The sequence below is a fragment of the Vigna umbellata genome, chromosome 5 (genome assembly GCF_029865625.1).
Source record: "Vigna umbellata cultivar VRB3 chromosome 5, Vumbellata_1.0, whole genome shotgun sequence".
NCBI classification, from domain to species: domain Eukaryota; kingdom Viridiplantae; phylum Streptophyta; class Magnoliopsida; order Fabales; family Fabaceae; genus Vigna; species Vigna umbellata.
Window position 1 is genome coordinate 65,679,834 of NC_142169.1, and position 25,052 is coordinate 65,704,885.

The 25,052-nt window shown below is 35.7% G+C and overlaps 4 protein-coding genes across 5 annotated transcripts; 3 read left to right on the forward strand and 1 right to left on the reverse strand.

The window, feature by feature from the left end:
* Nucleotides 1–805: 805 nt before the first annotated feature.
* On the forward strand, nucleotides 806–8,625 carry MPK16 (mitogen-activated protein kinase 16). The gene is made up of 10 exons (XM_047306540.2): nucleotides 806–1,590; nucleotides 2,453–2,861; nucleotides 2,975–3,102; nucleotides 3,201–3,260; nucleotides 5,687–5,836; nucleotides 5,923–6,078; nucleotides 6,166–6,377; nucleotides 7,010–7,111; nucleotides 7,263–7,423; nucleotides 7,784–8,625. Exons 1-10 carry the CDS (start codon nucleotides 1,567–1,569, stop codon nucleotides 8,071–8,073), a joined length of 1,692 nt encoding a protein of 563 aa, XP_047162496.1. The 5' UTR covers nucleotides 806–1,566; the 3' UTR covers nucleotides 8,074–8,625.
* A 340-nt stretch (nucleotides 8,626–8,965) lies between these two features.
* Nucleotides 8,966–11,989, forward strand: LOC124832367 (P-loop containing nucleoside triphosphate hydrolases superfamily protein). Of its 2 annotated transcripts, none has more exons than XM_047306568.2 (2): nucleotides 8,966–10,093; nucleotides 11,694–11,989. In XM_047306568.2, the coding sequence occupies exon 1, from the start codon at nucleotides 9,189–9,191 to the stop codon at nucleotides 10,077–10,079; it is 891 nt and encodes a 296-aa protein (XP_047162524.1). In that variant the 5' UTR covers nucleotides 8,966–9,188; the 3' UTR covers nucleotides 10,080–10,093; nucleotides 11,694–11,989. The 2 variants fall into 2 exon arrangements, with proteins under 2 accessions (XP_047162524.1, XP_047162517.1); XM_047306561.2 differs by having other exon boundaries at nucleotides 8,995–10,093; nucleotides 11,626–11,989.
* Nucleotides 11,990–17,586: 5,597 nt separating this feature from the next.
* On the forward strand, nucleotides 17,587–20,420 carry LOC124832323 (uncharacterized). Its single transcript, XM_047306508.2, has 2 exons — nucleotides 17,587–19,887; nucleotides 19,979–20,420. The coding sequence occupies exons 1-2, from the start codon at nucleotides 17,824–17,826 to the stop codon at nucleotides 20,402–20,404; spliced, it is 2,490 nt and encodes an 829-aa protein (XP_047162464.1). The 5' UTR covers nucleotides 17,587–17,823; the 3' UTR covers nucleotides 20,405–20,420.
* A 169-nt stretch (nucleotides 20,421–20,589) lies between these two features.
* On the reverse strand, nucleotides 20,590–24,185 carry LOC124832356 (elongation factor Tu, mitochondrial-like). The gene is made up of 12 exons (XM_047306550.2): nucleotides 23,975–24,185; nucleotides 23,459–23,534; nucleotides 23,261–23,353; nucleotides 23,052–23,126; nucleotides 22,676–22,780; nucleotides 22,472–22,562; nucleotides 22,181–22,386; nucleotides 21,860–21,943; nucleotides 21,701–21,766; nucleotides 21,549–21,611; nucleotides 20,990–21,230; nucleotides 20,590–20,871 (listed from the first exon to the last, which is right to left on the reverse strand). The coding sequence occupies exons 1-12, from the start codon at nucleotides 24,139–24,141 to the stop codon at nucleotides 20,801–20,803; spliced, it is 1,338 nt and encodes a 445-aa protein (XP_047162506.1). The 5' UTR covers nucleotides 24,142–24,185; the 3' UTR covers nucleotides 20,590–20,800.
* Nucleotides 24,186–25,052: the final 867 nt, after the last annotated feature.

Here is a 25,052-nt window from a genome sequence, read left to right on the forward strand (position 1 = left end):
TTTCATTTCCTTTTGTAAGATCAGAATTGCAGTTGGCTGATGTTCTCACCAAAGGAGTATCAAGAAGATTGTTTAATGAGTCTTTATTCAAGTTGGGAATGTGTGATATCCATGCACCAACTTGAGTGGGGGTGTTAAGATATGCTAAATATTCTATTAAAGGATATTAGGCAATCAAATATTATGTTAGTTATAATTTAGATATTATTATAATTTGTGCAGATTTGTGCACCTTTCATTCCTTTAATAGATGAAGGATTATAGGATCCTTAAATGTATATATATGGTACTCTACTCTTTGAAATAAAATATCAGAATTATTCTTTAAACCTTTTATTAGGACCCAGGGAAAAATAATGGCCCACATATATGACAATATAAAATCAATTAAATAGTTAAATCAAACTAATAAATTGAAAATCTTACAATTGATTTTTATTAAACATTAAATTAAAACATGTATTACTCTTAATTTGTTTGGATTACCTTCTTCACTTTTCACTCTTTGAGATTAACAATCATAAGAGACATGTAAATTTTTTATCTCTGTGAATCAATCAGAAGCTAGTTAAGCAACAATTATTGACCATGAGTAAGGAATGGCACAGGATTCAAACACCCCCTTCCACATAATATCTTATCCAATATCTTAGAAAAAAAAGATGAATCAAAAACGAGAAAATAAATTAGAAAAAGGGAGAAATTGAGTGGCAAAGACACACTCATACTTTTCTGCAATAATACTCTTCCTTTACATCACACTCCTTTTCAAAATTATTATTATATTATTAAATTAAAATTGTTAGTATTATTTTTCTTCTATTCATCCCTCTTTCTCCCTTGCACTTTCCAAAGCTCTGCACCACAATCTTCTTCAAGTTGAACTTGTAGTACGCGACTTGTGTGAGATCCAAAAGTTTATGTACCTTTATTCACTCAAATTTTCCATCACAATCTTCTCCTTCAATACCCCATTAACGAGAATCTTATTCTGCTAACTTCCACCCTTTGTTCTACGCATCTATTTATTCATTTCCTTTAGCAGCGTTAGTGGTTATCGCCGTAGCAGATCTTCCAAGATTAGTTTTTTCCGCTGATTCTTAGCTTAACGCTTTCACACTCCAGCTTGATCTGCTTCCTTGGCCTTTTCAGCTACATTTCGACTCTTTCTCCATTTGTTTTTAGCTTTGGGGGTTCCTTGTTCCCCATTTTTTTAATTCTAACAGAGTTGTGTTCCAGTACGTGTTCCTGTTTTTTAATTGCAGTTGCTGTATTCGCCGCTAAAATTTTCTGGGTCGGTTTTCTTGTCGAGTTCCATTCAAGTTTGAAATGAAAGATTTTCCTTTTACTTATTCCTTTCGATTTTCTCTTTCTTGGTTTGCATTTTGAACACCCTCTTTTGATCTGGGGCGTTCTGGTGCCGCTGGGCTTGTCTCTTTTATTTTTCTGGGATTCTGAAGTGGAAGTGGGAGTTTGCGTGATCTGAATTTGAGTTGAGTTGAGGGGTTTGTTGGATGCACCTACTGGCTTAAATCATTTGTTGGGTTTTTATGCTTAGTTGCAGAGATGCATCCTGATCAGAGAAAAAAGGTAAAGTTGCTTAACTGATATGTATGTAGCTTAATTTGTGTTGTGTTGTGTTGTTGATTTGTATTGTTCGGAGAGAAATTGGGTAGGTATTGAGGGGAGTGGATGCCTTTTTGTTGAGTTCTGCATCTCTAGGACATGGTTGGAATTTGTATTCTCTATGATTTTAAAAACATGTTTTTTTTTAATACCATCTATCTAGCGTGGAGGTCTAAATCTTCCCTGGAACTACTTTTTGGTTTTTGGACATGAGAACCGTTTTTAGTTTAGAAGAAACAACGTGACTAGTAAATGTCTATATTTCTCTGCCATATGCCCAAGTCTCCAGTGTTTGTTTGTGAAAGGTCCTGCAGAAAGTTTTCCTTCATTTAAGATTTGGTTGTCTACTTTTTTAGTTTCTATGGTATCTGCAAACTATCGCAGTGGATTATTTTAGTCCCCACTTCTCCTTTTTTATGTTTCATTTCATTTTAATATTACAAAATCACTAACACGTAATAACGGTTTTTATTTTATCTTCACAATTCAGCTTTTATCCCTATGAAATTGAATCGTACCTAGCAAATTCGGCATCTGGGATTTAAAACCTCCACGAAATACGTTTTCTTCTCTTTGAAGTCTAATGTACACTCCGTGGCTTTTGTGCAATTTTAAATTAACTATCTTGATATCCATCTTTAAAAACTTTGGAGCTACTTTTATCCTCTGTCGTTCATGGTCCCGTCTGCAAATTTAAGACACTAATCTAGCAACTTTCTGGTGTAAAAGTGTGGAACATAGTGTTGTCTTGTCTCCCTTCACTTAAACTATTGATGTTGAGTTGGAGTTTGCTTGGTACAATAACTTGGTTTGTGTGTTTATGCAGTCATCCGTGGATGTGGACTTCTTTACAGAATATGGTGAGGGCAGCAGATACAGAATAGAGGAAGTAATTGGTAAAGGAAGCTATGGTGTTGTCTGCTCTGCATATGATACACACACTGGAGAAAAGGTTGCAATAAAGAAAATCAATGACATATTTGAGCACGTTTCTGATGCTACTCGCATTCTTCGTGAGATTAAGCTTCTTAGACTTTTACGCCATCCAGATATTGTGGAGATCAAGCATATTCTCTTACCTCCTTCTAGAAGGGAATTCAAAGATATATATGTTGTCTTTGAACTCATGGAATCTGATCTGCATCAGGTCATCAAAGCTAATGATGATCTGACGCCAGAGCATTACCAGTTTTTCCTGTATCAGCTTCTTCGAGGCTTGAAGTATATACACACTGGTCAGTTAGGGACTCTTTGATAGATTGTTTGCTATAGCCTATATATTTTTTACTGTATAAACCTAGTTGCTACAATCATTTCGGATAATTTAAACTTTTTTATGAACTTGTAGCAAATGTATTTCACCGTGATCTAAAGCCAAAGAACATTTTAGCAAATGCTGACTGCAAGCTGAAGATTTGTGACTTTGGACTTGCCCGAGTGGCTTTCAATGATACCCCCACTGCTATTTTCTGGACAGTATGGTTCTTTTTCCCTGCGACTAATAAACTAATACCTTCAATTGAACATAGCTGTCCTCAGTTCATTGCTTCTCAATTCTGTTTGTTTGCTTGCAGGATTATGTTGCAACCAGGTGGTATAGGGCTCCTGAGTTGTGCGGATCCTTTTTTTCCAAGGTGCAGTAAATGCTACGACTATTAGTTAGTATCGCTAGCTAGTCATATTTATCAAATATTTAACTTTTTTTATGTAGTGATTGTTGAGTTACGTAATCAAAACCTTTTATTTTTCGTGATGAATGTGTCAGATACTGATAGAACACCCAATATTATAGAAAAGATCCAAGACAGGTTCTTGGATGATGTTATTATGAATTTTGTTACGCTGCCAGTGTAGCAGGGTACAACACCAGATATTCCAAACAGAAAGGTGTTTCGAGAGGACCTAAACTCTCCCAACCCTTTTCCTCATAAACCCCAAAAACTGAAACTAGCAACAGCCTACACACAGACTACTTATAATAGTCTGTTTTACAAGGTTAAAACCGTAGGGATTATAACTGCAACCTTTATTTATTTCTCCTAGTATAGAATTTGCCACTGAACCTATCAATACCCCACCCTTGAAGTTTCACCTTGTCCTCAAGGTGAAAGTCTGGAAATTCTGTGTTGATGACAGCTGCAGACTCCCAGCTATATTCACTCTTGGGAAGTTGCTGCCATTTTGGTAAGACTTCCATTTCACCAGCTGCATTCTTACGGGTATCCAAAAACTTTTCTGGAGTAACATCCAGCGTATATTCTTTGGATAGCATAGGGGGTAAAGGTTGAGGGGATAGCAACGAAGTCCTGGCTGGCTTGAGTAAAGACACGTGAAAGACAGGGTGGATGTGACCGTGTTCTGGTAGGAGTAATTTGTAACCAACCTTCCCAACTCGTTCCACCACTTGATAAGGTCCATAATAGTGTGGACTTAATTTTTCATTTGGTTTTCGTGCTAAGGATTTAAATCTATATGGTTGTATCCTTAAGAAAACCCAATCACCTTCATTATAAACCACAACCCTCCTGTGTTTGTTGGTTTGAAGCTTATTTTTCTCTTGGGCTTTGCGCAAATTCTCTTTCAACTCTTTCAAAATCTCATCCCTTGCTGCCTGCATCTGATTAACACTTTCTACCTTGGATGGGATTGCTGTGCCTTTCAAAATGACAGGAGGATCACATCCATAAAAAGCCTTGAATGGTGTCATCTGGGAAGAGAGGCGCTGTAGTTGGTGTTGAACCAAAATTCAGCCCAAGGGAGCCTAGTGGGCCACTGTTTTGGTTGAGTGCATGTCATGCACCTTAAATAGGTCTCCAGACAGCTATTCACAACTTCCGTTTGGCTTTCCGATTGCGGGTAATAAGCCTTGCTGTACTCTAGTTTAGTGCCTGCTTGTTTGAAAATCTCCTTCCTGAATTGGCTCAGAAAAATTCTCTGTCTGAAACAATGGATGAAGGAAATCCATGCAATCTGACAACTTCCTTTACAAAAAGCTGAGCCACCTCCATTGCTGAATAAGGATGAGATAAAGCAAAAAAATGAGCGTACTTCGTGAAAATGTCCACCACCACACAAATGGTGTCTTTTCTCCAATAAAATCCATGGAGATGTCTGACCAGACTTGTGTTGGAATTTGTGGGGGTTGTAGGAACCTAGCAGGGGCCAAGGTCTCTATTTTATTTCCCTGACAAACTTCACATTGCATAACAAAAGATTTTATGTCTTTCCTCATGCCTTCCCAGTATAAAACACCCGCGACTCATGTAGGAGTACGAAAATAGCACTATGTCCTCCTATAGGTGTTTCATGCAGCTCCTTAATAATTGCAGGAATTTTGGAAGAATTACTATTTACCTTGGTACAACATTGTAAGTATTATAGCCGTGGTACAATTTCCCTCTTTGTTTGAGTTGTACCCTTTTGTAACAGATAAAACTTGAAGCATTCATCCATTTTATCCGCCCTTTATGGTTTTTACATCCACGTGGTCCACGAAGGAATGTGTGCTGCTCCAAAATTCCAATTCGTGTTGAGTATAATTAATTTGAAAACAACTAGAAAGGTAGGAAATAATAAAAAAATTCATAACATTCCTCCAGATCAGAGTTGCCATTTGCATGAGTTTTGTCAAAGTACCCATTTTATCTTCTTGATATTGAGCTGTTTCATCAACTATGGTTAACAAGGTCTTTTGATGTCTTGTGGTTAACTCTCAACTGGTTTTCTTCTTTACTATCATTCTCTTGTTTTCACAAGGGTACTTGTGTTGAAGAACAATATTTTTCACAAATACTTAGGTCCTTATCTTGTACAGGACACTTTAGACCTCAACAACCTGGTTCGGGGTCATTTTTTTTACTTTTAATTACTTTATAAAGTCTATTTTGGATAGTTCTAAGACTTAAATAGGAATCAGTATCATTGTTTGTTTCACATTCTAAAGTGTTAAGTTGATGATGTTTGTGAAATGAAAATGGATAATGTCTCCATGTGTCTTAATGTTTTATTGTCTGATGTTGGAGTTATTAAATAAATTTTATCATGAACTTTTGTTTTTCAGTATACACCGGCTATAGACATATGGAGCATTGGCTGCATATTTTCAGAACTTTTGACCGGAAAACCTCTTTTCCCTGGGAAAAATGTTGTTCATCAACTAGATCTTATGACCGATCTTCTTGGAACTCCGTCTCCTGAAGCCATTGCTAGGGTCTGTTGTTTAATTTTCGTTTAGCATTTTTGTTATCTGTTTGCTCTATTTAGTCACTTAATGCAACCTTGGTATTGTATTAATAGGTACGAAATGAGAAAGCTCGTAGATATTTGAGCAGCATGCGTAAGAAGAAGCCAGTTCCTTTCTCACAAAAGTTTCCAAATGCAGACCCCCTGGCTCTTCGTTTGTTAGAGAGAATGTTGGCATTTGAGCCTAAGGATAGGCCTACTGCTGAAGAGGTTAGATTTTGGTGTCCATCTATCTATGGATCACTTGCTGTGTTATATCTGGTTAATAGGGTTTTTTTTTTTTGTGTATAATGTTAGGCTCTAGCGGATCCATATTTTAAAGGCTTGGCCAAGGTCGAGAGAGAACCATCTGCTCAGCCTGTTACCAAGATGGAATTTGAGTTTGAGAGACGTCGGATAACAAAGGAAGATGTCCGTGAGCTTATATACAAAGAGATTCTGGAGTACCACCCAAAGATGTTGAAGGAATTTCTAGAGGGAGCAGAACCAACAGGTTTCATGTATCCAAGGTATTGTCTAAATCTCTACCCAAATTTTGTTTTACACCTCATTAGCACTTCATGAACATAACATATTTGGATGTTGCTTTCACCTGATAATGTTGCTTAACAGTTCATAAAATTCTACCCTTGTGGGTTTTTACAATTTTCAGTTTCACTCATTGAGGATTCTATATTTTTTGCAGTATCTTGTACAGTTTAACGTAACTCCTATAGTGTTTACGAAGACTTGAGTTATGGCTAAAATAATCAATTTATTGAAGAAAGCACAAAAGAAAATGCTATGGCAACCCATATATTATGGAAACAATCTCCATTATCTTTTTCTCATAATGTTTAAGCCACGTCATTTTCGAGTTTCATGTTAATTTCATAGATATGAAAGTAACTACGATGTATGGATACTTGCTGTTCAGTATCTGCTAATTTTCTTTTTTGAAATAAATTACTTGGGATGTTCTGATGAGATGTGATTTTGACTACGAATTGGTTATTTTTGGGATTGTAAATTTGTGATTTTCTTGCATATTTTATTGAGATTGATGTATTTTGGAATTGGCTGGTTTTGTTACTCTTATTTCTCTAAGGTTAGCTTTTGGTTTCTCCCCCTGATTTCTTTACCTAAATTCTATTTCGGGTAGTGCTGTGGATCACTTCAAGAAGCAATTTGCATATCTTGAGGAGCATTACGGCAAGGGAGGAACTGTTGCTCCACCTGAGAGGCAACATGCATCTTTGCCCAGGTATTCTAATTTTCTGTAACTGTTTTGGAAATTGTTGCTTTCTTCTTTGGTCACATTATTTTATTATTTATATTGCCAAACTCCAAATAGAATACACCCTCTGTATCTGGTTTGGAATTGCCAACTCTACTGATTTGTTGCTGTCATGCAGGCCTTGTGTGTTGTATTCAGACAACAAAATACATAATACGTCGGACGTTGCAGATGATTTGTCCAAATGTTCCATCAAAGAAGTTGAGAAACAACCAGTAGATAGGAGTAATATTATCCCTATGTCCCGGCTTCCTTTACCAGCACCTCAAAATATTCAAGGTGTAATGATTGACTTTTACATGCATTTTATCCCTTTTCTGTTTCCCTTCCTATTTATTGGACACACAGATATGACTGGTATTATCTAACAAGAGTGTTGTGCCTTCATGATGCTTGTTTCATTTTAAGTCATCTTTCTTTTAACCAATAAGAGATTATATTTGCATCTTTACACACATGTACTTCTTTCGTCTACCACATAGTGGGAATTATTGTGTGAGCTGAAAGCTGAGGAATTTTTAAATTTTTTTGTTGATTTTTTTTTTTTGTGTGTGTATAGTTTTAAGGGATTATAGTGTAATTTTCATCCTATGATGTTATTCTCATCCGATGTACCCATTTGTGGCTCACTGTATGTAGGTGTGGCAGCAAGGCCCGGAAAGGTTGTTGGTTCAGTGATGAGATACAATAACTGTGGGGTAGCAGTGACGGCAGAGACTGAGCAGAGGAGGATGGTCAGGAATCCATCTGTTTCAGCTCAGTTCGCAGCGTCGAATTGCTCATATCCTAGGAGAAACCCAGGCTATAAAAGTGAGAGGGGGGCAGAGGATGATGGGATCGAAGGTTCAAATGGACTGCAGCCAAAGCCTCAATACATGGCAAGAAAAGTGGCTGCTGCTCCAGGTGGACCTGGTGGTCAATGGTATTGATATTGAATTATATTGAATGTGTGGCCAACTAGTGCCTTGTATTGTGCCATGAAGCTCTGATAGATAGCTGAGGTTCATGTGGTACACCTAATGTTGATCGTCAGAACTGAAATTTCACATAGCATCAGACAAAGGGGAGAGCTAAAGGGGCTCAATTCCCAGTGTTGAAGTACCTAGAGGATGATTTCTAATTCAATCAAATGCATCGTCAATTTAAAGGGTTCGCATGGTCCAATTGATGATTTTATTGTACTCTAATGTGTTAATAACAGAGTACATGGAAGATCTGAAAAGCCATGAACTTGAAGACAGACCGGTTGCTTCATTGCAGAACTGTAGTTGTTATTATACCCCAGTTTTACTTGGGTACCATTACCAAGATAATGTATTTTATTTTTTAAACAAAGACATATAGCCAAAGTCACACTCTCTTGTCTCTTTCTCTATAGCACGTCTTTGCTGTTAGGAACTTGATTTGATGTTTAACAAAAGAAACTAGTGTTGGGCCCCTATGAAATTTTAACTCCTTAATTTACACCTATGCTTGCTGAATTCCACGTGTGCAATCTGATATTTCCCTGCAAATCTTTTCCTCGGCCAGTGGAATCATATCATATTATGGACAAAAAAGTGCGCACACTTGTATGCCGATATACAGAAAACAACTAAGTTATCCAAGAGATAAGGAAACGGTTTCTTTGCAGGCCAGGCCCTGTTTGAAGGATGGAGGGTTTCCTCTGCCATTCAGATTTAACAAGTCACACTTGTTGCTCACTAACTCATCAGTCCCATCCATTACATCTTTCTCGACCAAACTATTCGCCAAGAGGTCCCAACCCAAGACTAAGAAACAATAAAACAAGTTTTCATTTTACTCGTTTCCCAGGAGCAAGCTAAGATATTTTTGACGAATAGAAAAAAAATTCACAGTTTGACGAGTTCAAAGGCATTTTTTCTACACCTCATCAAATCAACAACAAATATTGGTGAGTAAACCGAAATACCTGTTTTGTGTATAAATATGAGAAGAGTGAGTATAAAGAGCATTACGCTGTAGAAAGAAAGTAGTATGTATAGTTGTGAGTAAATTAACGACCTCGTCAATCTGATATGTGATGTGGATGAGCAGTGGTATTTACAGCGAGTGCTCGATGCTCCGCAGGCTCGTGTGCACAACTGTTCCTCGTCTTCCAATAATCTCACCAAAACCAAAACCTTACATTCTCAACTCCCTCACCCAAAAACCCCTTTCCAACGCCATCAAATCCTTCTCTTCTTCCAAAATGGGGGACGCTCGCAGACCCTTATCCGTTCCCATCCCCACCTTGGAAAAAGCCGAACGCGCCGATCTCCTCCGCGCTCTAGAAGCTTCCCTAGGCTCCCCCTTCAGCTCCGACCCTCTCTCTCCCAACCCCAACCCTCTCATCATCGTCATCAGCGGCCCCAGCGGCGTCGGCAAAGACACCCTTATCGCGCGCCTCCGCGAGGCCCGCCGCGGCCTCCACTTTGTCGTCACCGCCACATCGCGCCCTCGCCGCCCCACCGAAGTCCACGGCAAGGACTACCTCTTCGTCTCGAAGGAGGAGTTTCTCGGGATGGTGGAGCGGGAGGAGCTGCTCGAGTATGCCCTCGTCTACGGGGACTACAAGGGCGTCCCCAAGCAGCAGATTCGAGAATGCCTTGCCAAGGGCTGCGACGTCGTTCTTAGGGTCGATATTCAGGGCGCCGCCACGCTGAGGAAGGCGCTCGGGAAGTCGGCGGTGTTTGTGTTCGTGGCGGCGGAGAGCGAGATGGCCCTGGTGGAGAGACTGGTGGACCGGAAGACGGAGACGGCGGAGTCGCTGCTGGTGAGGATCGGCACCGCGAGAGAGGAGATGAAGCATTTGAAGAATTTTGATTATGTTGTGGTGAATGCGAAGGGGAAGCTGGAGAATGCAGTGAAGTTGATGGAGTCTATTATTGATGCCGAGAAAGCTAGGGTTTCGCAACGGACTCCTCTCATATAACGGACACTCACATGGTATACAATTGAAGACTATTTTTTTTCGCAGTGGTGTATCATGGGATTTGATTTGTTAGCACTTAGATAGAGGGCTGAGGGTAAATGAACTAGAAAGAATCTCTCTGAAACATTTTCTTTTACTGATTTCATAAATTGTTCATTGTGGAAGGGATTGGATTGGTCATTGGTGTTTTTGAGGGAACGACTGTTCATTCTTTCAGAAACTGGTTTGGACTTAAACTAAAAGATGCATTAACATGTCAACATTGATTCCACTATGCAGTTTGTGTTCAGAACTGAAAAATAATACGGTATGCCTGTGCAAGTATGACAATTTTTAAGCAAAATGGTACCCAGCTGCCGGATGAAGGATGGGTTGTGTATATGAAAAACTTTAACCGTAAACTAAGTAATAGAATGTATCATATGCAATATTTATTATGTTCTAAGTTCTCAAAAGAACTCCTAGAAATATCGCTGGGAAGCAAAACATCTTAAGAGGGAACATAATTTGAAGATATGAAGTAGCTGGTTCTTCATTTAGTAGCAATACATACAATTAGTATAGAAATTCAGTGTTTTGCATGAACTAACATGAACTTGATTGATATTACCAGCTCATTAAGATGTTTAATCGAGATGGGCCCAAAGGTATTTTGAAATTTGGAAAAGAAAAAGGTTTTTGAGTGATATCTGCTCATTGTAATGCTCATGCCTCTTGAACAAGGGTTAAGTTTAGATAGTTGATACTTGTCAGACTTTGGTTAAAATTGGGTGCTTGCTATATTTCACTAAGATTGGATTGTTATAAGCCGCACACAAGTTTGTGAATGGTGGTCACTTCAAATATCAGAAACACATTTTGCACATTGAAATTTTGGAATTATGAATGCAAAGTTGAGATTCACTGTATTATAAAGATGCATTTTTACATGGTGAGTTTGTTTTTGTTGGATATGATCTATGCTCTATCTTGATTACAAGTAACAGTGTTTGCTATTTATTTATTTATTTTATTTAACAAGTCAGAAGTTTTCCGTAATTTTTTATTAAATGGATTGATATCAACTGTGTTACATCTCATATGCCGTGTGGCAGTAGTTTGCAGCTGTGTTGTAAAGGTCTTGAATTCTTAATCATCAATATTTCAAGAATTTTCTATTTCCTTTTAGATTTTTGGCTAACACAACTGACTTTAAGCTCATGTTTCTGGTACTTGTAACCAGAGGAAAACACCAATACTTTGAAATAATCTGGGCCAGTATTCATGTTGAACATTTAACAGGTGTTTCAAACTCCAAGTTTCGTGTTACAATTTTCCTGTTCAATTCTATATTTTGAACTTCTATACCAATATAAATGGGATTACAATAATAATTTGACAAGTGGGATTTTTTTTTTTAATTTAATTTATACTATTTTATTGTTGTATTTCAGTTGTAATTGTCCTGTAATTTTAAGAATCACCGTAGTATTATTATATTTTGTGTGCTTTCTAACTTGCAAGCTCCAAGCACGTATTGTTATTAATGCCTTTTTTTTTTCTGTAGAATTTATGACGGATGATAACGTGGGAATGATAGCAAAATTTTAATTTTTGAGCTCCATTTATTGCCAGTGACGAGCTTGGTGTTTCTTTCCTACAACTGGTGTGATAAAGAGAAGTGGATAATGCTGGTGTGATTCTTTCAATACTGCCATAGATGAAGTACAAATGGTTAGTAGAACTTTTAATTGCAATGCCTAATATCATTTATTTATTTTATTTTATTCAGTGACATAGCTATGTAGGAAGCAAGTTGAATGTAGTGAATGAAACAGTGAATTGCACTTACACTGATACCCTTGACACAACATGTAAACCTTCTTATGAAGAAGTGATTCAAAAAGCTTATCACATCCGGTTTTTGTGCATATACTATCTTCCACTTCGTCTCCTTTTTCTCTCATTCCTTTTATTCTTGTTTAAACCCTAATATTTTAGGTATGCGTTTTTAAAAGATGAGAATGAGTGAATTGCTCTACTTGTTCTAAATCATGCAATAAAGGTGGGAAATTAGATGGCTCCTATTTGCCTCTTTTCTGTCTATTTACAGCTGGATTTGTGCGCAATGATTGTTTAAATGATTTTTTTCTATGAATTTCTCTAAGTAAAAAGTAAACTATACACGAGTAAAGTTATGATTTTCAAGAAATTAATATTGAATAGTTTCTACGAACTATTATATGCATAAATTAATTTTAATTTGCATAAAAGCTATGTCATTTCTTCTCTTTTTATGTTCTTCTTAAAATATTTAATCAAGCATATCTCTAGCATCTCAGGTCACTTTGGTTATCACCACTTGAATTTTATATATAACTAGTGTGACTCTTCAAACATTTTCTTGGTCTATCACATTGTATGTTAAGTTTTTCTAATCCATTAGTTAAGTCATATATGATATGTCTGAAAGATCCAATCCATTTTTTTGCCTTTACTGAAATGGATTGGATGTGATGTCTCTATATTTTTTAATTTATTAACTATGGGAAGTTTGGCATTTTTGTCAAAAGTTTATAAGCCCAAAATCTCTTATCATTGTTGCCATTTTTATTACTTTTTTCTTCACAGTTTTTACATTATATTAAGAAGATTCTGCCGTGGAAGTGACGTCTAAATATTATATTAAGAGTAGTAGAAGATGAATGATGATACAATTTGTTCTCGTTTAATTTAAAATATAAGTGCAAATTAAAACTAAACTTCTAAAATTTTAAATTCCTATGTCTTATCGATTATTTAAAATTACGTGTAAAAGTTAATAAAATGACCATAAATACTAATTTTCTATTAGGCAAAGCTAAAATATCTTTTTATCATTCAGCTAGTTTAACAAATTTTGGTCAGGCTCTCTGGCAAGATAAATTAGAATCAATCAAACACCTAATACGTAAGCATAATGATTAAATTAACACATAATATGATAAAAACTAAAAAAAAGTAGTATCTTTTATATTATGATTTCAACCATTAATTAAAAAAATAATTATTAAAAAATAAAATAATTGGCGCATAGAAGAAGAGAAAGGAACAAAAAAATATCTGAATTGGCTTAAGCTTGTAGTTGTAGGATAACATAACGCAGATCTGTTATACGTGTACGCGTAAAATAAAGGCATTATATTCTCCAAGCAAAATTGTGTGGCCAGGGTTACTTTAAGAAACCAAATAATCTACAATTCATTCTTCTAAATTTTTGTGGTCCTTATTTCTTTGCTCTCCCTTTTTTCTGTTTCACTTTCTTCTATTTTCTCCCTTTTTCCTACGCTTTCTGGGACCATAAACGAAAACTAAAGAACACTTCACCAAATCCTAGAGATGTCAAAATGGGAGTTGTAACCGAGCTAATTCAGTTTATCACATGTCTAAATCAGGTTGAATTTGAAAAAAAATATAATTTTTGTATGTGATTAGTTTTTAACCCGGTTCACTTAGAACCTGGCTTACCAGATTGAACTCGTGGTGAGTCGGATTGGTTAACTAATTTAATTTAATTATTTATTATTTTGTGTTTTAATATTATTAATTAGCATTTTTTTATTATATTGTACATAGTGATAAAAAAATGTTTAAAGAGAGAAAAATATTATAGATTTATCTATTTAAGACTCTAATGTTTGTGAGACAAAAATTAACAATATTAAAAACTTATTTGTTTGTCTTTGGGTGTTGCTCCCTCCACCCCCACACATCTCTTCCTCCACCTCCCCTTTACTATTTTGCCCCTTCCTCCACCTTTCCTTTACTATTTTGCCCCTCAGTAAAATTTTATTTTTAAAATTGTTGTTTTTTAATTTTATTCATTTATAACATATTTCACTGATAACCTACGTAGTTTCTTGTATGAGTAAAATATTTTTCTACAAAGCTTGGTGATCGTGAAAAGAATTATCAAACAATCTTCTTCTTGTTCTCGGTGCAGTACGTGGTGCAGTGCGTTTATGGTGTAGTGTCCTTGTCGTGGTTCCTCTCCAGGTACGTAGTCATAATCCTTCCAATAATCCTAAACCCTAAATCCTTCCCAAACTTCCAATAATCCTTTTAATATCCAAGCCTATAATCCTTGCATGAGCCGCAAAACGTAGTAAAATAAAAACGAAACGTAAAAGGAACACTGCCTATGGACGGATGACATCCTTCAACGGATGTCAACATCCGTTTAAGGCAAAACGGATGTCAACATCCGTTTAAGGCAAAACGGATGTCGACATCCGTTTAAGGCAAAACGGATGTCGACATCCGTTTTGCCTTCAACGGATGTTGACATCCGTTGAAGGATGTCATCCGTCCAGAGGCAGTGTTCCTTTTACGTTTCGTTTTTATTTTATTTGTTTATTTTATTTACAGTAATTTATATTTAAATTTATAATTTTAAATGTTATATATGGTTAGTTTTTAAACGTAATAATTTTGTTAAAATATGAATTTGTTAAAATATGAATTTGTTATAGGTGGAGAAGAAGCTTAACAGAAGAGAGAAAGGTAAACGAAAATGGAAGAGAGGAAGAGGTGCAGAGGGAAGTAAATCAGAAGTTTTAAATAAATTAAAATATTAAAATAATAAAAATAAAAAATTTTAACTTTTGAGGATATAATTGTCATTTTAAAAGGATATAATTGGCATTTTAGAAAATTGGGGAGGTGGAGGAAGAGACGTGTGGGGGTGGAGGGAGTAACACCCTTTGTCTTTTATATATGTTTTTGGATTACGCTTGAATTGTATGATACTTTTTTTGTTTGTTTTTGAATTGTCTTTTGAGTTTAACATCGTTTTAAAGTGATATTTGTTTAGATTTGAATTAAAAAAAATAATTTTTTTACTTAAAAAAAACTTATAATTAAATGAACCAGTGAGTCAACCCGTTTAAATCACCAACTCGAGTGGATCGAGTTAGGTTCGAATTTTTTCAATTTGCTAAATTGACTCACTAAATGACCAACCTGTAGTGGACCACATCTAATCGAATCGAATCAGATTACCCGTTTTGACAGTTTTACCAAAATCTTAATTTCCTTCCTCACATCATAACTGAGTACTCTTTGTTTATGTATCTGTTTTTCCCTTTTTTTTATCAAATAATAAACAAGATATATTATCCTTTATGATTATAAACAACTCTTGTCACTGTTTTTTTTACACATGCTAATCCCAATTAAGTAGTGATACAGTAACACATTTTTATATTTATTTGACATAAAAATAATAAAAAAATATTTTTTGTATTTTTTTCAAGAAAAAAAGTAAAAAAAAATATGGAATAAATGTAAAAAATTTATGTGTCAAATTATATTTCTTGTTATTCAAGTAATTCTAGGCTTAAATTCTACTGTATTGGATGAAAATTGTGGAACCAAATTTATACATTCTGATATTCTGTTATGGTTTAAGTTTAGCTCTAATTTTATTTCCAAAGACAACTCATAATATAGATGAATGTCTGACATTATGTGATCAGAACAAAATTATATAGCAAACAATACACAGTTAATGGTTATGATTAGAGATTCCTAGTTGATTAAAGATAAAGTTAAATAATGATATATAAATAAGATGCAAATATCATTTTGCAAACTAGTTTTGTGATATTAAATTATACACTGATTCATATAGTAAGATGGTTTCAGAAACATATAGAAAAATTCTACCTATGAAGAATGCTTGAGGTTGAATCTTAACAAATATTTGGATTTTGTTTATTGTAGAAATGTGTAGCACGCATGAGCAACGTAACTAACCATAAGCTACGGCCTTATGAAGTAACTCGTTTTGAATGAAAAATTGTGCGTCTGCTAATGGTTTATCCGTGCACTCCAACAACAAACCACACAGACACTTCTCCCCTGTCTTATAGCTTTTATTTAGAAAAACTAATGATAAACAAACTCAATTTTCTGTCTATTTGTTCTTCCTTTACCTTCACATAGGCCAGCCCAGTTTATTTATTATAAGTTTGGATAGGAAAAAAATCAGTTTTTTTTTTTAAAATATGGATTAAATTCAACCTAGTTTATCTAACCAGTGAGTTAAATAGATTTTAATCGGTAAAATAAATTGATTCATAATCTACCAACAACAATATTTTATTATTTATTCATAATTTTTGTTTATATTTTTAAAATTAAAATATTATTCAATAATATTTAACTAATTTTTTAATTTATTTGTTTGTATAATTATATAGTTGATATTTTATTTTTTAATTTATTATTTTTACAATAATATTTTATCAAAACTGGTGAACATTTTAAATAAATTAATTTGCTTAACTCATCAATATGTAATGAATGAAAACAGATTATAATTTTTTATTTATTTCTGATTTACTAAAAATATAAATAGAGTTACTCATTTTTAATTTAATTCATGTGAAACAAGCTTATGACACCACTTCTCTAATGCTTTTGCAATTCTTTCTCGTTTACGTGATTTTGCACACCATTCAATTCATATATATATATATATATATATATATTAACGTAAACTATGAGGAATACATTTTCTATTTGCTGTATTGTTAATAAAAATCACTTCTTGCTTTACATTTTGGTTTTGTTTTGTTGAGTAAAGAACGATGGGAAATGTATTCTTTTTTTTTTTCTTTATGTTGTTTTTCAGAAGGATAATATTGAGTTATATAAGCTTAATGTAGGAATTGAATCGTGTACATATGAGCTTAAGTAACCCACTTAATTTGTGTTTAAAAATTAGACTATAGGGTTTTTGTATGAAAGAAAAATTCGTGCAAGTAGAGTGGAATTAAGTACACCAAAATTAATGTCTAATTGTAATTATTTATTAATGTTAACCACAAGTTGAACATAAAAACTAATGATAAATTAAAATAACAACAACATCTCACTTTTGTTCAACAAAAACATTTTTAGATAAAATTATGCTGCCAAACCACAACTGGTATTTTTTTTTTTTATTTTAGCTTTTACTTAGTCGACCAATACTTTTCCATTGACAATGATTAGTAGATTTCATTCTTTTGTTTTGTAACAGCGACACGAATCTAATCAATAATGATTGCGACGGAAATCAAACTAGGTACCAGGTTATTCATACATGGTTTTCGTGCAGTTCAATTCGTAAAGACAACTTGAATTGTTTGTTTTCCAAAATAATTTATGTTTAAAAGAAAAAAAATAAGAACTAGAAATTCTGCTCATGCACAATTTTTTAGTTTAATTTTGTGTAGTGTTATTCGTTGCATAAATTTTAATTAAATTAGTATAAAAAAAGTAAATATATTTACTATGAATGATGGTTGCAAGTGCTTTTTTTTTTCTGCCTTACCAATTGTTAAAAACACTACGATAAAGGGGTTGACTTGTTACTCCTTTGAATGAAAAGGGTGTGAATGTTTGAAGCTGGTATACTACGTACTCCCTTCAGATTGTCACTTACAAGAAACTCTCCAGAAAGAGAAAACAATGCAAGCTTTGCAAGAGATAGAGAAACAAGTTAACCCTTCTTCACGTTACCAAGATTGCTACCAAAGCATAACCAACACCATCTTCAAAATAGACGAAAGTAGAGAGAGCTTGACGTCACTCTTTCCCCAACACGCCTCATTGTAAACGTGCCCTCTAAGCTCTTCATTCTCCTTCATTTCATTCCTATATATAACCCTTTCACCCTTCTCATAGACACAAGAAGCTTAGAAACATTCACTTCAAAGGTGTAACATACCATACTTTCATGGATCATACGCTTTCTGTTAAGACAGAGGGAGAGGGGAGTGTTTGTGTGAAAGTTTCTGAACTCCGAAGGCTAAGCGAGACAAGCAAAACCATCACAATGTTTGAGCCTCGTGGCCTCGGCAGCATTGAGAAGAGAGACAGCGATGCAGATAACACTTTTTCTTCCACCACGGTTCGAGCACCGGAAAAGAAGCTCACCCTCTTTGCACTTCGTCTTGCAGTGCTTGAAAAAGCAGCCACTAGCCTTGGTACTCTTGGTTTCATCTGGGCAACCGTTGTTCTTCTTGGCGGTTTTGCCATCACCTTGGACAAAAGCGATTTCTGGTTCATCACCATCATACTGTTGATTGAAGGGACACGGATTTTCAGCAGGAGCCACGAGCTTGAGTGGCAGCACCAAGCCACGTGGTCTATAACTGATGCTGGGATCAATAGTTTCAGGATGCTCAAGTCCAGTCCAAACCTGCTTCTTCAAGGTGTGAAAAGTCTTTTCAAGCCATTTGTAATGAAGAGGCAAAGGAGAGACATGGTGGAGGCTAATGTGACCCCCAGGTATAGGGATGGTACCTTTAACATAAGGACACCAACTCGCACGTGGATTAGTTCAGATGTTCCACTTCTACCGTGTGCTAGATGGTTTTTCATTTCAAGGCACATAAGCAAGCTTTTATATTGGCTTCAGCTTTTCTCTGCCACGGCTTGTGTCGTTCTTTCGTCGATGAAGCTCATCAAGCGTAATTATGGGGAGGTTGCCAAGGGAGACGCTGACAGGAGGAACCGGGAGTCTGCTTTGAATATATTTTATGCCTTGGCTTTGGCTGAGGCTTTGTTGTTCTTGATGGAGAAAACTTACTGGGAATGGAAGATCAGTTACTGCAAACTGTTGGATGAGGTTAACAGAGAGTGTGAATTGGGGCCATCGGGGGTGGTGTCAATTAGAAGGTTCTTTTATGATGCCTATTCGAGGTGTGTCAATGGAAGCATATTTGATGGCTTGCAAATGGACATTGTTTGCTTTGCCATGGATCTCTTGGCCTCAAACTCGCCTGATGAGCAGCTCATTGGAGCAAGGATTCTTCGCCAATTCGCTCTCAGCGAACGGTTTTCAGATGATACCCTTCAGAAGCTTGGAATTTCCATATCTGTTGTGGAGAGGCTAGTTGAGATGCTGAATTGGACAGACCACAAGGAGGAAGAAATTAGGCTCTCAGCTGCAGAGATTTTGTCAGCACTAGCTGGCAAGAAGCAGAACTCTCTGCGCATAGCTGGGATACCTGGCGCTATGGAATCGATTTCTTCTCTTCTCCAAACTAACAGGAACTGCATTCCCGCAGCTGATGAAATTGGAGAAAAGAAACTCGTATTTGATCATCCAAATTATGGCTACTGGACATTTAACCATTTGGGACTCCTAATTCTGAAGAAACTTGCCCGTGATCATGACAACTGTGGAAAGATTGGAAACACTAGAGGCCTGCTCCCAAAGATCATAGACTTCACACATGCTGAAGAAAGGTTGCTGAAGAATGAGAATGTTACGCCATCTCAGATTCTGACCGTGAAGAGATCACTGCAGCTGGTGAAGATGCTGGCTAGCACAACGGGCACCAACGGGAAACTTCTTCGAAGGGAGATTTCGGAGATAGTTTTCACAATCAGCAACATCAGAGATATTTTGATGCATGGAGAGAAACACCCCTTGCTACAGAAACTGAGCATAGAAATTTTAACCAGTCTGGCATTGGAAGAGGAAGCAAGAGAAAGGATTGGAGGCACAGGTGGAGTACTTAAAGAATTGTTCAACATATTTTTCAAAGATTGCATTGCTGAAAATCAAAAAGATGTAACTACTGTTGCTGGGGAGGCCCTAGCAATGCTGGCATTGGAAAGCAAGAGCAATTGTCATAGGATTTCGAAGTTAAAAGTAATGGAAAGGCTGATTGAAGCATTGAGCATTCCAATGCTTCGTGTTAATGCTGCCAGGATTCTAAGAAATTTATGCAACTACAGTGGATCAGAATGCTTCAAACAGTTAAGGGAGGTGACAGCTGCCGCACCCACAGTAAGCATTCCTCTACCGTCATAATTTTTGGCTAGTAACATGTGAAATTTATGCTTCAAACTTAACTTTTAACTATTGCACAACCTTGCAGATACTTCAGGCAATCATGTCTCAAGAAAACAAGCTTCAAGAAGTGATGATTGGACTGGCAGCAAGTGTTTTCACATTCATGGATTCTTCCGAATCAAGCACTGTATTTGAAGAATCTCGAATCACTGAGGCTGAACTAGCAAATAAACTAATCCAGATTCTCAAGAAACACCGATATCCTCCAACGAAGGTCCCAAGGATAAGAAGGTTTGTGATAGAGCTAGCAATTTGGATGATGAAAGAGAGGGAAGAAAACATTCACACTTTCAAGGGTTTGGGGATGGAGGAGGTGCTGGAGAGTGTCTTGGAGACCACTTCAGAGCTCGAAAGCTTTAATGTTTTCTCTGGTACTGTTGGCCTGAACAGGCACAATCTAACAATTCACTCACTGGTTGAGACAGCATTGAAGTTTATGGAAGATAGGTGAAACAATCAATTTAATGGTATACTATACCTATACGTGTGTGTGGAAACTAGTAAATCTCTAGGAAGACTACCTTGTCTGGTGGGTCTGGAAATAGAGCCTGACTCAATGATTTATTCATTATTTGTTTTTTCAGATTCAATGTTACCATTTGAATTAAATAATCCATATTTCCCTTTAAGGTTGAATTCCTCCCTTCCTGCATTGAAATTGAACAAAAAAATTCCATATAATGTTGAGTTTTACTTCATTAGGCTAGACTGATGAAACTGAATCACCCCATCAACCACAAAAAACAGTCACATCATAAAATCCTCCTAGAAGGCTGCTCTTAGTCCCTATTCATGACTTATTTACAAATTACAGGTAAAAAAATGTTGTAGAATTCAGACCAACATCCTAGGAAATCACTTTGGAGACAACTCCTGCACCAACTGTTCTGCCTCCCTCTCTTAAAGCAAATCTTTGTCCTGTTTATAAATAAAGTGACACTGTTAGAAATCATAATGCTGGATGTAATATGAATAACAGAGATCCTGTAGATAATATGCGGCATCTTTATGATCTATAATCAAGGACTCTACCAACCTATTTCAAGAGGAACAGGTGACATCAGCTCAAAAGTTGCAGCCACATTATCACCAGGCATAACCATCTTAACATTTTCTGGTAATTCCACCTTTCCAGTAATATCTGCAGTCCTCAGGTAAAACTGAGGCTTATAGTTAGAGAAAAAAGCTGTATGACGGCCACCTTCATCTTTGGAGAGCACATAAATCTCGGCTTCAAACTTCTTATACGTTTTCAAAGAACCAGGCTTGGTCACGACCTGCAATTTCACCAACAGAAAGTTTATACACAGAAAAACAAAAATAAATTCATTCATTTTCGTAAAATGAATGACCCTCGTAAAACTTAATCAAACAGTGGTTGCAGTTTCTCATATCATGCATCTTTCTATTCCAGAACTTGTCTTAGTTGCAATATTTGAATGTTATTAATCACCAATTAAGTAACAAAACTCACCTTTTCAAATCAAGAGTGAGACCATTACCAGATTTTCACTACCATATGAAGTTTTAACCAAAGCTGAACATAAATTTGATACGTTAAATATTACTATACACCTTGAGTTACTCCCACTCACCATTCCTCGCTGAACATCATCGCGCTTCAGACCACGAAGAAGAAGTCCCACATTATCACCTGCCTAGAAATGGAAACACAACTAATTATCCATCGATTCAAATTCAGATAAAAGGAAGGAAGAAGAAGGGAGGGTTCTATGATTTTACTTACTTCCCCTCGATCCAAAATTTTCTTGAACATTTCCACACCAGTTACAGTAGTCTTCAAAGGTCCACTCTGTACACAGACAGAGAAATACAAAATCATATAAAGTAAAGCAAAACATTCATTAACATGACATTACAATACATATTTGACTTCCATGTGTACCTGTGTTAGTCCCAATACTTCAACCTCCTCTCCCACTTTGATGGTGCCTTGTTCTACACGACCCGTCACAACAGTTCCACGCCCCTTCGCATAAACAAAACATAAGGATGGAACATATCAGGCAGTTTACAACATTTGTTGAGTGCATATAAACGAGCAAACAGAACGGAATACGTTAGAGGTTAAAGAAATTCCATTTACTTGATTATCATACTAAGGGAAGCGTTTGAACTGAAATACTATAACTGCTAGACAAAAAAATGAAGTACCAAGACTACTTATTATGTTTTGTTTCACAATAGTTGTGATCTTTTTGCTTACCTGAATTGAGAAAACGTCCTCTATAGGCATTAAGAAAGGCTTGTCAAGTTTCCTTACAGGACTAGAAATGTATTCATCCACAGCATCCATTAGTTTTAAGATAGCCTTCTTTCCAAGTTCTTCATTTGTCCCCTGTAGAGCAGAGAGCGCAGAACCTCGCACAATTGGAATTTCATCCCCAGGAAATTTGTAGAAATTAAGAAGTTCTGCAAAAAAGTTTGGTTTGTCAATGGATGCACATCCATTTAGTAGAAAATTTATGATCATCAGTACACTAAATTTTCTTCCCACCACGAAGCTCCAGTTCAACAAGTTCAAGCAACTCTGGATCATCAACAGCATCAACCTTATTTAGAAAGCAGACCAATGATGGCACACCAACCTGACACAGGAAACAAGAAAAATACCCATGCATGTTATGGTATTTTGGTTTCGTAATTTAGTTAGATTTTATAAAAACTGAGTTTTACTTTCGCATGTTGACAAAATAACAACCTGCCGAGCAAGCAGTATATGTTCTTTTGTTTGAGGCATTGGCCCATCTGGCGCAGAAACCACAAGAATTCCACCATCCATTTGTGCAGCTCCAGTTATCATGTTCTGCGATTTCAACAAATAAATTAATTGAAGATGGAGTCCATGCGGATTATAGAACATAACAAGAGAATCAAATAATCAATCATGCACAGATAAGATCAGACATTCTTCAGAGTAAGGCAAATTATGTTCGTTCAATTCAATATAGAAGGAAAAAAGCATTAGGATCATAATTCATACCGAGAAAATTGGCCCATATGAATAAAAAAAACAATAATCCGTCTGTTCAAGTAGATACTTAACCAAGTCTGATCAAATTTCCAACTAACGTTACCTTAACATAATCTGCATGTCCTGGACAATCAACGTGGGCATAGTGCCTCTTTGCTGTCTCATATTCTACATGAGCCTGCAAGATCGTCATGATAAGAGGCCCCAGAGAAGCTTACAAAATTTTCTTCATAAAACATTCTAGTTATTTATCGTTCACAATATGCATAATTTGAAAATGGACTTCCAAAAAAACAGTGATCTATCTCTCACAGTAGCAATAGTAATTCCTCTCTTCTTCTCCTCGGGAGCCTTGTCTATTTCCTCGAAGGCAACGGCCTTGGCTTTACCTTCTTCAGCTAGCACCTGCAAGTTTCACAAAAGCACAAAAAATGTTCGTCCCTTAAAGAAAATAAAAGGTGGAATTCCTCTGCACTGTTTAACTATGAAGACAAAGAAATTAACCCAAACCTTGGTTATTGCAGCAGTTAGTGTAGTTTTTCCATGATCAACATGCCCTATTGTGCCAACATTAAGATGTGGCTTTCTGCAAAGACAAACAATAAAAAAGAAACACACTTTAAACAACACTCATAACAAAATTTACATGGGTATTGAATACATGTCTCTATCTGCTCTCTGTATTTCCATATCCATAATACCCTATGCCTCCAAAAGGATTGGTTGAAGAAGAATACATACATATACATACATACATACATACATACATACATACATATATATATATATATATATATATATATATATAATGAAGACTATATAAAAAAAATACGGGTTACTTTGGCGATCTGAGGCCAATATTTTGCTTACATACGTAGATGAATCACCACATGCAAGGTTAGGTATTATCATATTAAGTAAGAAACACCCATAACAAAAATATAAATCGCTTTGGCACCACCAAAAGAAACATACAAAAGAATCTTCAAGAAAAGAAAAATATTGTTGTCCCTAGAAAGGTCTTACGTTCGAGTGAAGGTGGCCATGGATCTTCGTAAAGAAACAAGATCCAATGTAGATGCATGGTAGTTTTGGGATATGGTGCCACAAGAGAACGAATGAAAAGCATTTGTGAAATGCAAAGAGGAAAGAAGACGCTTAGAATATAGGTTTCTGATAGCAACAGAAGCCATAGGGATGAATTATAGTAAAGGAGAGGAAGAAGAGACGATGACAAGTGAAGTTTCAATATTACTTTCTTTGTCATTGTCTACTTTTGTTATTTATAACAAACACGTTGCAACAGAATCCATAAAGATCTTATCGTACAACCTGGTTCAATCAGTACTAATAAAATAATAATATAATAATTAAATAATATTAAAATACAATGATATTAGATAAAACACGTTAACATATATATCATAATGTTTAAAAGTAATGTTCAACCATATATAATGATAGTTTTTAAAATAACAATTTCTTAAACAATGTATAAATTTTCATTTTTTTAAAAAAAATAATAATAATTATATTAAAAAAATTGTCGTGAATTATGCTTTAAAAAATTCCTCAACTAGTAATTTGTGACCAATTTTATTTTCTTAAATTTTTAAATCAATCTTATTAATCTTTACCATTTTCTTGTTTAACTCGCTGGGCCAATTTTTACAAAAGTGACAAAACTCACTTACACACTAAACTGTTTTTTTAGAATAAAAGGAGAAAAGTATATCACAACTTTAAAAATAGAATGGGTAATCCACTAAGTTAAAAAGTTCATGTTTGAATGTGACTCAACCGTTACCAACATGCCTATATGGCTAAAAATTTGTTTATCTGATTATAAGTTGACCCATTTGATCACAAGTGAGCTTATTTCGTTATAAGTTATTCTATGCAATCAATAAATTGATCTCTATTTATCTGGTCATAAATAAGTCTTTATCAATCAAGTTGGTCTCTACTTATTGGGTCATAAGCCGACCACTGTATGCTTGATAATAAACTAGCCTCTATCTACTTGGTCACAAGTCAATCTCTACATGTCAAGCCGTACGTAGGCCTCTACCTACCCGGTCACAAGCCGACCTCTACATACCTG

Bases quoted from the DNA above. Each gene is read 5' to 3' on its own strand.
- MPK16 (XM_047306540.2), top strand. From the start codon at position 1,567: ATGCATCCTGATCAGAGAAAAAAG. The intron at 3,261-5,686 runs GTGCAGTAAATG...TTTGTTTTTCAG, and splicing joins GCGGATCCTTTTTTTCCAAG to TATACACCGGCTATAGACAT. The intron at 6,079-6,165 runs GTTAGATTTTGG...GTATAATGTTAG, and splicing joins ATAGGCCTACTGCTGAAGAG to GCTCTAGCGGATCCATATTT.
- LOC124832356 (XM_047306550.2), bottom strand. From the start codon at position 24,141: ATGGCTTCTGTTGCTATCAGAAACCTATATTCTAAGCGTCTTCTTTCC. The intron at 21,767-21,859 runs GTACACATGGAA...GTCTGTGTACAG, and splicing joins AAGTATTGGGACTAACACAG to AGTGGACCTTTGAAGACTAC. The intron at 21,231-21,548 runs GTGAGTGGGAGT...GTGAAATTGCAG, and splicing joins ATGATGTTCAGCGAGGAATG to GTCGTGACCAAGCCTGGTTC.
- LOC124832323 (XM_047306508.2), top strand. From the start codon at position 17,824: ATGGATCATACGCTTTCTGTTAAGACAGAGGGAGAGGGGAGTGTTTGT. The intron at 19,888-19,978 runs GTAAGCATTCCT...ACAACCTTGCAG, and splicing joins TGACAGCTGCCGCACCCACA to ATACTTCAGGCAATCATGTC.
- LOC124832367 (XM_047306568.2), top strand. From the start codon at position 9,189: ATGTGGATGAGCAGTGGTATTTACAGCGAGTGCTCGATGCTCCGCAGG.